This window comes from Pecten maximus, unplaced genomic scaffold (genome assembly GCF_902652985.1).
Source record: "Pecten maximus unplaced genomic scaffold, xPecMax1.1, whole genome shotgun sequence".
NCBI classification, from domain to species: Eukaryota; Metazoa; Mollusca; class Bivalvia; order Pectinida; family Pectinidae; genus Pecten; species Pecten maximus.
Genome location: NW_022981158.1, coordinates 15,616 through 28,447, shown reverse-complemented (window position 1 = coordinate 28,447; position 12,832 = coordinate 15,616). Strand labels below are relative to the sequence as shown.

The window sequence follows — 12,832 nt, the reverse complement described above, 5'->3', positions numbered from 1 at the left end:
TATTCATTTCGAAATTAGAGTTATTCATTTACCCTGGTATATATCGCATATTAATTTCATATTGTACAGATTTTAGAAACTTCTGCAATATTTCCATATGAGTGATTCCACTACAGTTTTCCCACGAGAACAACCTGGAAACGATAAACTACATCATATTCGTTCCTTTATGACCAATGTCCAGGCTTGCATACGGCGCGAATGGAACCAAGGACGAGGTGTTGCCATTGATGAAGCAATGATCGCCTACAAGGGACGCCTAGGGTTCAAGGCTTCAAGCAGTATCTACTTGCTAAACCTGTCAAGTTTGGAATAAAGGTATGTATTGTAATAAAATTCAGATTTCATAATTAATTCATAAACAAAATATAAAGTAAGAATAAACAGGAGTTGAAGGAAGAATTTATACTATTTTATATTATGGACTGTATTTATCAATAATAAAAGATATCTTATCGAAATATATAATTGCGAGATGTCAATGATATACAAAAATAAATAAAAGCAACACTGTTTTTTTTCACGTTTCAAATATGTGTGGGAGAAGGCAGATTCATCCAATGGTTACGTCCATCAGTTTCAAGTATATACGGGGCGCGCAGGAAACCCAGATGGTGAACGAGAGGTAGGACTAGCTGGAAGGTTGGTTCTTGACCTTAGCAGGGACATGCTAAACAAGAACCACCACCTCTTCATGAACAACTTCTCTAGCCCTGACCTGATTACAGATGTGCTTGCGGTACTATGAGAGCAACACGACAGGGATATCCCAAGGAGCTGCAGAAAGGTTGCGTGAAGAAGAAGGGGACCATTTATCTATGCAGAAGGGATCCCTCAGCGCATCTGCTTGGTTTGACAGCAAACAAGTGAGTATATCTAACACACTGATAATGATTTATTGATGGAATTTTGAAGAAATAATCGGGAAAATAGCTCTCCTCGTTGTTTATTTTCTGACTATCACAATGTCTTTGGCTGGTGTCGAGGTCAGAGGAAACTCAAAGTGTTGTATCAGTGTAGTGTTTTGGCTAGTGCTGTTGATTGAACAGGAAAAAACATTTCTAGTTTTCAAAATTTCTTGTTCTGGTAAGAAGAAAGACGGCACAACACGTCTCCCTGGCTCCTGACGCGGTCCAGCTCTACGGCTCGCGTATAAATGCAGTCGATAGGGCGGATCAGCTCAGGATGCAGTACTCTTGCAGTAGGAAGTCTTTAAAATGGTGGACGTACCTCTTCTACTTCCTTCTGGATGATGCCATCGTTAACTCCTTTTTGCTGATGAAGGAGTCTCCAAACAACAAGCTGACCACACGGACTGGAAAGAAAAAGATAAGGACACAGGTAAATAATTGATCTAAATGAGACCAAAATTTACAAGAGACCCATAGGGCCTGTATCGCTCACCTGGTTGGATTAGACCAAATGTCAAAATAATGTTCATGTTCCATTTGTTTTATTTGTCAACCAATGCTATATATGGTTATGGTGTGGAGATCCAAACTGCTTTAAAGAAATAACGAAGTCCAGACTCTCTAAGGGTCTTAAAGACCCCAAGAATTGTTTTTAGAACATCCATTCATAACTTTATTACTAGTAGCGATTTAAAGGAATTACTTCTATTTCCCCATTAGGCCCCGCCCCTTTGGCCACTCGGGGGTCAGGGTCACCATTTATGCAAAATTTGTTCCCCTTCCCCCAATGTTTCTGACCAAATTGGGTTCAAATCCTGTCATAACTTTATTACTAGTAGTGATTTAAAGGATTTACCTCAATTTCCCCTATTGGGCCCCGCCCTTCAGGCCCCTTTGTGGTCAGTCACCATTGATGCAAAATCTGATCCCCTTTCGCCAAGGATGATTCTGACCAAATTTGGTCAAAATCCAATAAGAACTTTTTGACAAGTAGCGATTTGAAGCAAATGTTGACGGACGACGGAGGGCCGGACGCCGCACCATGGCATAAGTTCACCGGACCTTCGGTCCAGGTTAGCCAAAAACAGGAGCTTAGATATACATTCAGCTTTTGGTCTTTCTATTTACAAAAGAAATAAATGGGTTTTTTTTTTAGATAATCCTTGACTTGAATGATTTGATTAGTGAATAATATTTGGAAAACAATCTAATAAAGCAAAAAGCATGTTTGGTCCATAGAAGAAACAAGTTACCATCAAGTATGTGCATTTAATAATTGAATTAATTTTTTATCCATACAGATCAGTTTCAGACAGGAGTAGGCTCGTCAGTTAATTGGGGAAACCAGTGTGACCAGGAAGAGGAAGGCAAATCCAACGACGATTGACACAACTGGACACCAGTACTGGCCGGAAATCCTAAACAAAAAGGGAAGATGCCGACAGTGATCGAAATCAGGCAGAGGTCGGGAAGTTATTTCGGAATGTTCACAATGCAATGTGAAACTGTGTGTTGGGTTGGATATTTTAAGGACTATCAGCAAACACTTTTCAATTAGTTGTGAATTATATACGCTGTTATCATGTGAGACTGATCCAGAGCTTAATGTTGTTCCACTATGTATGTAGTTACATGAGTAACTAGATTACGACTGGTTTTATTATTATAAACCGTGTACTTCAATACACTTACAAATGTATTTGTTAACAATAGCTTGTTTGTTATTGAAAAATGATGATTGACAACTTTTGTACATAGCTGTTTGATGATTTTTAAATACGTTGTTTGTCGGAGTGAATGCTGGTGTTATGTGTTCTGTACATGTATATGTGACCTTGAGTTAATTTTGTTGTACTTATTTAAATGAATGAATGAATGATATTTAACACATTTTATAGCTACATTTCTGACACAAATTTCTGTATATATATGAAGAGAAAAAGACAAGAAAATGTTCAAAATTTATCAAAACTTCACAAATTATATTCACCGCCAATTCAGAGCAGAATATATATTTTTCTCTTTCTTCGTCTTTAAAACTCAAATGCAAATACAAATTATGAAGATTCATTGAACCTCAGACATCGGTTTATTCCGAGAATGTTTGATATGGAAACCTACTGACAAAGACTAGGACATGAAACCGTAATCTCATGGCGGTAATGATAGAGGCACTCGAGCAACTGACAGAATATGTATTTGTCTGTGTTCCATCAGGAGAATTCTGTTTCCAAGCATCCAGTTATACTGGTCACAATATATATTCAAAGTAAATTATCGATGATTATATCTCATCCCCCTCCTAAGTCAAGTGTTAATCAGAGGATAGTATGTGGTGATTTTCAACAAAAAGTGCAAGATGACTGTTATATAATAAAAGTAATTGTTCGGATCATTTGCATACGCAAGAAAATACAGGACATTGTACAATACTACAGTATATTCAAAATCGTAAGTGTTTTAGGTAGTAAATGGAGCCAATCTACAAACAGCATTAAATAATGCAATGGAGAATGATCTTGGACAAACCAGTCTTCTCACTCCTAAATAACAACCGTTATTATAGACTCCAATAGAGTAGGTACCATTCATTAATGATCTTGTGGTGTCTGGCCGTAGAATCATATCAATCAAACCTGATCTATCAAATGGGCAACATACAATGTATTTCTTGCTCACAAAATGTCGCATAGGAATTTAAGAGATGTCAAAAATAGACAAATTAAAATACCGTTCTGTTTCTGTTGATATAAATACTATACTGTGTTAAATGTAGTTAAAAACCGACTGTGACATCTCTTTGTTAGAGTTGCCTCCCATAAGTCTATTCGAAGGCACATGAAACGATACATGTACATGGATATCCTGTATATATTAAGTTCTGCTTGGGTTCGGTTTGGTTAAGATTAGTTTTGTTTGGTTCACTAATGTTTAACACCTATTATCTAGTATCTAAATTCATCGGACAATTTCAGCACTAAAAATCGGTTGCATTGCAAGCAAGCCTGGTACCATTTGGTTCAGGGTACCCTTTCACAACGCATACGTAACTTCACGGGTACCCGTAAGATTTACGTGTACGTACATTTTATAGGGGGTTGTTTCACAAAGCCCTACGTAACTTTTCACAACTACGTACATGTTTACGTGCACGTAACTTATAACGGAAACTGCAAAACAGATATTGGTAGAACTCTTCAGTGCTGACGAAAAGTGTAAACAAATCACCGTCAGTAGTACGTTGACCAGCCCAGCTTGGGGGAATCGATCATGAGAAGACCGAATTTCAATGATACGGAATGCTGCTATACCTATTTGCTTTTCAAAGGGTAAGTATATGGAATTTACATACTTTCTTTCATGATCAAATGATTTTACCTGGTTTAAGTTCTTTCAAGTATTAAAGGACATTAATTTAACTGGTTTAATTTGTATTCATTCATAACACAGTTGACTTTAGGACTATGATTAATCTATAATTAATCAAAGTAATACTTAGATATTATGAATTGATTGTTTTATAAAAACAGATGATGTCACTTACAAGAGGAAGATAAAATATCCCAAACAGTAGCTTCAGGTGAAAAGACATATTTTTGTATAAAACATTCAAATTAGAATAGTACAGATGAAAGTTAAGACTGCATTTTTTGAGTTTAATGTGTCCTTAAATTTTCTGTAGGTGGTGATATTGGATATTTATTGAAAGCAAGTTGATATGCCGTGTCTTTTGTTTACATTATTGTTCATAATAAATGTATTTAATTCATTTAAATATATCAAACTACTTTATACTTTAAAATTTTAGTGAAACTTGTTCAACCTACAATGTAAAGAGAGAATTTATATAGGCTTGCCTGTTATTAATCCGTTGACATATCCATCTTGTTAATTTTTTTTTGGTGGTGTTACATGGACGTATACGATGTATTTTTTGATAGATGCCAGCGAGACATGTTCAGATTCGAAGAATTCAAGGAAGGGGAATCTCTTTGTGCAGGTATCTAAATTATGAGATGCAGGTGTTATATGCTCATCTCACAGTTGAATTGACCTTACATTATCAGAATGTTAGAAGTTTAAGGTCTTCATCCAAATTTCAAAATACAGCTTCCAAAATATGTAAGCTTATTTATAAGAAGCAAAGCACAAACCAGTTGATTTTTATAAACCCTACTATATGCTGAACAGCAAAAATGTCAATTGTCAAAATACAATTATATAAAATGTGATGTATCATGTTTCATAATCATAAACGACGAATAAAGTCGATGTAGACTCCCTTTATTTGCATCACACACCTCAAGAGAGGGTAAAAAACTACAAAGAAAACAAAACCAAAAATAACAAAAGTTAGGAAACCAACAGAAAGAGTAATCGTCTCGGACAGACCAATAACTGTTCTTTCTAATAAATCATGTTACAAATACAATGAAATATAACACATTATATGTTCCTACCGGATAAAATTATGAGAAATTGCTCACTATCTTTCATATTCTTAATAATAAAGATTTAAACAGCTCAAATGAGGTTATTCGAATGTCATTTGTCCAAGTTATAACATGTATTCAATGTATAAACAAACCAGCAGACGACACTTGATTGAAATATGGCGGGACCTACTCGGCCAAGCCTAACACGATTTACCAAACTTACAAGATGAGAATATATGCATATGACATAATAACAAGCATCATAGATATATTATGCATTAAATCACATATTAATTATCAACACTTACTCCTTAGGGAGGCCAGTATATCCGAAAACAATAGCGTGACAGCGACGCTTCCACATGGTACTGTAGACATGGGAACTTGTAACTAATACACTAATATGCGGATAGAGGCGGACTCTAAATTCCGGACAACAGATTCCGGACTTAGACCATCACACTCCTCTGATTTCAAGAGAAATCATTTACAACAATTCAATCATAAGATAATTTCTTAACTACAATACTCTAATACAGTATTCATCAATGAATAATCAAATCTAAACGCTATGAAACAATTTCAGACATCAATCACAGTCTTTGTAAATGATACAACACAAGAAAATGTCCGCGTCACTCATCTGTTTCCAAAAGTGTTACCAGTTCGGTAACTGGTCTGACATACAATACACGTTTATTGTCTCTCACAACAGCAATCTCAACCTTTCGTACTGCACAGTCGTTACTTGGAAATGATCTTTCAACTATTCCAACCGGCCATTCATTTCGAGAGCGCTCCCCGTCTTTTAAGAGGACCAGGTCTCCCGGTTGAAGGTTCTTGGTGTGTTTTTGCCACTTCTTTCGCAATTGTAAACCGTGAAGATACTCATTCCTCCATCTCCTCCAGAATTCCTCTGCAAGTGATTGCACGTGTTTCCATGTCGAGCGCAACACATCCTTTGTGTTGTAAGGAGGGAACGGGTTGACATCACAACTAGTCTTACTTGTCAACAGCATAGACGGCGTAAGAAGAACAGGTGACTCTGGATCACTGAATACATCCACTAACGGTCTATTGTTCACAATTGCACAAACTTCAGACATAAGAGTGGTCAATACCTCGTGTGTGAGACTTTTCCTTTGCTGTTGAAGCAACATAGAGTTCAAGATGTTCTTGGCGACACCAATTAACCTTTCCCAAGCGCCACCCATGTGAGGCGAGTAGGGTGGGTTGAAAATCCACTTGATTTTGCCGTCTGATAAGAAGTCAGCAACATGATCATTCTCAACAAATCTTGCGTCAATGGCCAGATCTTCTGTCGCTCCCACAAAATTCGTGCCCCTGTCGGAACGAAATTGGATGACCGGTCCACGCACAGAAATAAACCGTCGTAAGGCGTTAATAAAAGACGAGCTGGAAAGTTGTTCTATCACCTCTATATGTATGGCTCTTGTCACAAGACACGTGAACAACAAAGCCCATCGTTTCTGCGTTGCAGATCCTCCTCTGGTCCGCCGGAATGAGATAGGCCAAGGTCCAAACGTATCCACACCGACATATGAAAAAGGTGGTGAAGGAGTGCATCTGTCAGTTGGAAGATCTGCCATATACTGTTGACCAAACTGACCACGAAGTTTCTTGCAGGTAACACAATTGTGAATAATAAAGTTAACCATTTTCCTGCAACTCACGACCCAATATCCACCTGTGCGAACAGCTCCTTCTGTAAACTTACGACCCTGGTGAACTACTTTTTGATGAAAATGACGAACCACCAGAAACGTCACGTGATGGCTCTTGGGAAGTATAACAGGGTTCCTTAATCCTGAGCCAATAATCTCATTGTCGATCTTGTTAAGGCGACCTCCTACATGTAAAAGTCCATCTGTACCAATAACTGGAGTAAGAGTTTTGAGAGAACTTGAATGAGGAATTTCCTTTCCAGCATGGATACGTTGGAACTCTGAACTGAATGCATCTTGTTGAGCTACTGCAATGATGGCACGCTCACTTTCTTGCAGAAATTCTGGTTCATCAAATCGATCAGGTAAGCGTTCTCTGTCCTTCCGGATATGAGCTGCCAAGAACTTTATACGGGCAACAACTCTCACAAGTCTTTTCCAGTTTGAAAATCTGGTGAATCTGTTAGAGAATCCCTCTGGCACCTTTCCACAATCTGTCTGTTTTACTTTCTTCTCGGGAACATCTATCATATCCTCCGACTGCTCCATTTTTGAACAGTTTACTTCAGGACGGATTTCCAAGTCATGATCCGGGTCTATTAAATCATAGCCATCCGGGGAAGTTCTATGCTTGATATCGGGGCCAAGAATCCAGCTAGAGTCTGGCAATAACAAAGCGTCTAGACCTCTAGTAGCTACATCTGCAGGGTTACACTCCGACGGAACAAAATTCCACTGAGTCGGTTTGCTGAACAGACGAATCTTGCTCACTCTGTTTCCCACATATACGTAGAATCTACGACTTTCGTTTGATATATATCCAAGTACGACTTGACTATCAGAAAGGAACTGAAAGCTATCCTGAGGAATATCGAGTTGGACCCGAATGGTCTCAGCAATTTCTGTAGCGAGTACCGCAGCGCACAACTCTAATCGCGGAACTGTATGTCCATGCGTAGGTGCTAATTTAGCCTTTCCTAACAGAAAGCCAATGCTAAATCTACTAGGATCGTAAAGTTTGAGGTATGCGACAGCCGCTATCGCATCTTTCGACGCATCAGCAAACACAAGAACTTCCCTTCTCAAAGCGTCATCAAAAGAGATGTCGCAGTAGACGCGTGGTATGCTAAGATTCTCAAGGTTGTGCATAGAATTAACCCACAAACACCACTGGCCATAGAGTGACTCAGGTAGAGGATCATCCCAGTCATTGCTTGAGGTGACGGACATCATTTCCCGAAGCAGTAGTTTTCCACGAATAGTGAACGGCTGAGCAAATCCGAGAGGATCATATATACTATTGATTGTTGATAACAGGCCACGACGCGTGTAAACTTTCTCCACTTGGTTAACCTTGAAAGTGAACGAATCAGTTTCTGTATCCCACAAAAGTCCTAAGCTCCTTTGCGTGGGGAGAGTTTCTGTCAGGAGATCAATATCTTTGAGATCCTTAGCCAGGTCTTTCTGACAAAAAGCATTAAGCACATCCCTGCTATTTGAAGCAAACTTATGAAGTCTGATTTCTCCATTCTCTTGGAGAGCGTGTTTTGTGCGTTCCACAATGTCAATAGCCTCAGACTGGGTCCTACATGACAACAGACCATCGTCAACATAGAAGTCTTTACCCACTAAGTTCTGCACGTCCTGATCAGAATTTTCTACAGCCTTACGCAAGCCGAAATTAGCAACAGCAGGAGAGGCAGTGTTGCCGAAAACATGTCTTGTCATCTGATACTCAACTAACGGCTCACTCAAATCATTGTTCTTGTGCCACAAAAAACGTAGGAAGCGACGTTGCACCTCAGGAACCTGAAAGTTGTAGAACATTTGCTCTACGTCCATGGTGACTGCAATTCTTTCACGACGAAATCTAAGTAAGATACCAAGCAGGCTGTTCAACATATCGGGTCCTTGTAACAGAACGTCGTTGAGCGATAAATTCTGGCACTTGGCAGATGAGTCAAACACCACACGTATACTATCAGGCTTCTTAGGATGTTGAACTGCAAACAGTGGCAAATACCATTTCTCTGTAGAATCTGGTAAAGCTGGTGCTAACTCTGCGTGCTTATTACCAAAAAGTTTTTCCATGAATTCCATAACTCTTTTCTGTTTGTCTGGGTTCGACTTGAGACTCCGATCAAACGAATTCGCTCTTTTAAGAGCCATACTCTTGTTGTCAGGCAGAAAGGGTCTATTCTTCTTAAAAGGCATGGGTGCCTCCCAATGTCCACTAGGGGTTTGTTTGAATCCAGTTTCCATAGTGCTAAGGAACCTTTTGTCCTCTATCGACAAGCCAGGTTTCTCATCTCCCGGTACTCGTTCGAAGATAGGGTCCTCCTTCACCATGAGTTCACTCTCGCATGGCTGCAAGTATGTAGGTCTGCCGTTAGCGAACACTGATGTTTTGCTCACACTGACCTGTTCCGGTAGGTGTGCGCGACCTAAACACACATCACCAATTACAACCCATCCAAGAGGTAACTTCTGGCCAAATGGTAGCCAGTCTCCATCGATACGTTGATCTACAACATGATGTGCAGATACCAAGTCCCTACCAATCAAAATTTCAATTTCCACACTGTCGTTCACGGGTGGAATAAGTGACGCGATGTCTCGTAAATGACTGTAATTCTCTGCCACTTCTGGAGATGGAATTTCACTACGATTGTTTGGGATCTCATAACACTCAATCAAACAGGGTGATTGCAGAGTACATGAACCATCAAGAGATTGTATTACATATCCAGATGCTCTCCGACCAGAGGTAGTAAACTTGCCAGCACATGAAGTGAGTACATATTCTGCACTTGGACCAAATTCTCTAAAGGCGTCGAAGAATGCTGACGTAGCCAAGGACTTATTACTCTGGTCATCAATCATACAGTAAACATTGCGGGCTCGAGATGGCTGCCCATTGGGAAATACACTGACAAGCAGTATTTTAGCACACGACTTACTAGTACTGTGACGAGTACTGCAAACCTCAGTACAGTGAGTTTCAACTCGGAGCTTCTCCTCCTCGTGGTCTTCACTAGGTATTTGATGTCGCTGACTTCTGTAATTATCTTGTGATTTCTCCCCCTCATACTGTTTCCCAGAGTCCGCGTCTGGATGAAGTATTCCGATGTGATCTGGGGAACCACAAACATTACACTTGACAGTTTCTTTACATGTTTTCCTTGTATGGCGCTTCTGCCCGCAACACTTCAAACAGTAACCATTTTTATATACAAAGTCTTTACGATCTTTCAGAGTTCTGTTTCGGAATTTAAAACAGTCTTTCAGTAGATGATTAGAATTTTCACCATGAATAGGACATTTCCCACCTTTAGGGTTGGTTTCCGGAGTAACCTCGGTCTTCCGTGATGATATCGAAGTTTGACGATGAGAATCCTGTGACAAGGGTTTATATTTCTGTTGTGTACTAGGAACTTTGTTCGGCTTCACAAACGAAACATCAAAATCAAAACTGGGGTCGTTACGTAGACGGGCCAGATCACGCAAGTATCTTGTGAGTACTGAGAATGGTACTTGCGACGTTCGATTTGTCTCTTTGTAGCGATAACACTGATTGGCCCATTTTTCCCTCAAGCGTTTAGGTAATTTTCTAACAAAATCATTTATCCCGCTAGAAGTGTCATAATAGCTAAAAACTGGTCCCAACACTGTGTCGGTTTTAATGGATTCAACCTCCGCTGCCAAATCTGATAGGTCAAAAAAGCGTTTAGTGTCATTTTCCTTAAGATCCGGAAACTGGTATATTCGTTGTTTCAGTGCTCTTTCGATAATTTCTGCACTACCAAACTCGCTATCAAGCCGCTTCCAAATTTCGTCCACAGCCTTCTGAGAATTCCTGGGATTAGAAGCGCGTATGTTCTCTGCTTGTGTTTTAGACTCAGCACCAAGATGATTTACGAGCAGATCTAGATGTTCCAAGATAGACGCCCCAATTTCTTCCATTACATTAAGAAAGCCGTATTTCCAGGTTAGGTACCTAGCTGGTTCATCTGTAAATTGAGAAAGTCTCTGAGGCACTAATTTTGCTAAGTCAAATGCCTCATTTTTATTTTCAGGCTTAAACGCAACAGCACTAGGGTTAAGAACACGTGTAGTATCAGCCGCTCCAGTAGAGGGAATCTGTACAACAGTTTCTATTGGTTCATCCTGAGTAACATCTTCTGTAGGAACAATAGGTGGAGATACATTATTGTCTTTATTCTCCTCTTCATAGCGCAAAATGTGACGATTGGTCTCTGACCCAATATAACTGCCTCGCTTACTTGCAGAATCTTTATTGCTAGGATTTGAAGATCTAAAGTCAAAAGCTTTGTGAATTGCATTAAGTCCAGTCTCAGCTACTTCTAATTCTCTCTTCAGATTTAATAAATTCCTACTTGCCTGTAAAGCTGCCTCTTGTTTTATCAATTCAGCCTCCTCTTGTGCATATTTCATGCGAGATCTTGCCTTTTCAACTTTGGCTGTATGTTTTACCAACATTTCAGTCAACCGACTCGACCCTGAAACACCTGACCGTCTGGTTGACAGCATCTTGTGTGAAATTGACGGCAACAAGGACTGTAAGTGCTCTATAAATGACGTCACTTTATCATGTAAAGCTGCAGATGTGAGACGATGAGCTGCCTCTTCACTGGCACTATGATCTGTGCGAGTCCCTTGTAAGAATTGTTCAAACTTTTTAGCTTTCGCTTCATAGCGAGCTAACAGTTTTTGTATGTCATCAATAATTTGCTGGCCCTGGGCAAGATCTATATTTTCTGAGGAATCGATGATAAAGTCAATGTCCCTTTTGATTTTCAATAATTTGGTTGTATAATGCGACACCTTTTCTTCATAAAGATTCACACCGGACTCTGTCATCTTCCTATTTTGGCGGACATCCATCAGTAAACAAATTAAAGTTGAAAACAATTCAATTCTATTGGTGATACGAAGGATACATTACTACTGCTGTGTACTGCAGGCCAGGTCATCTTACTGCAGGCAAGGTCAAACTACAGCAGGCAAGGTCAAACTATGATGATGTCATTACCAACGTATATAACAGTATTGTTTTCCCCCATTTTATGTACTGTTCAACTGTCTGGAGTAAACCTAGCAACAAAATGTACATAGATATGGTCTTAAAATTACAGAAAAGAGCAGCCAGGATATTATTAAATGTTAGAGATATTCTTACTCCCTCCAAATCCCTCTTTGAAAAATTAAAATGGATGCCAATTGCAGACTTTTACGATTTTAGAAAAATGGTTTTGTGTTACAAAATTTTACATTGTGAATCACCAGGTATTTTAACAAACATGTTTTCTTATGTAAAAAATGTGAATGGCAGAAACACTAGATCTTCTATATCAAACAAATTGTATGTTCCAACAGCCAGAACAAACTATTTCAAACGTTCATTTGTATATACATGTTCAATTTTATGGAACGAAGCTAATGATACTATTAGAGACTCAGTTAGTATTGGGATTTTTAAAACTAGATACCTGCAGCTTTACTTCTCAAAATCTTAGCTATATATATATATATATATACTGCAATATTTTATAAATTACTTCAACTAGTCTAGTTTTAATTTCTAAATATTTCTTTTGTGATTATTAATAGAATATATAGTTATATCTGTGATTCATCCCTTACACTGATATTTTAGTATAGTAATATTCAATCTTCTAAATTTAATTTTAGATCACCTACTTCATTGTACCATTTTAATTCACACTATATTAGTGTATATTCTGTCAATTTTTACCTTTTGCTATATTAGCATTGTATG

General features: G+C 38.7%; 1 protein-coding gene across 1 annotated transcript; it reads right to left on the bottom strand.

Annotated features, from left to right (window-relative positions):
- Positions 1-5,982: 5,982 nt before the first annotated feature.
- On the bottom strand, positions 5,983-11,913 carry LOC117319935. Its single transcript, XM_033874640.1, has one exon. It carries the CDS (start codon positions 11,911-11,913, stop codon positions 5,983-5,985), a length of 5,931 nt encoding a protein of 1,976 aa, XP_033730531.1.
- Positions 11,914-12,832: the final 919 nt, after the last annotated feature.

Excerpts from the sequence above, each read along its gene's own strand:
- LOC117319935 (XM_033874640.1), bottom strand. The coding sequence starts at position 11,913 with ATGACAGAGTCCGGTGTGAATCTTTATGAAGAAAAGGTGTCGCATTAT.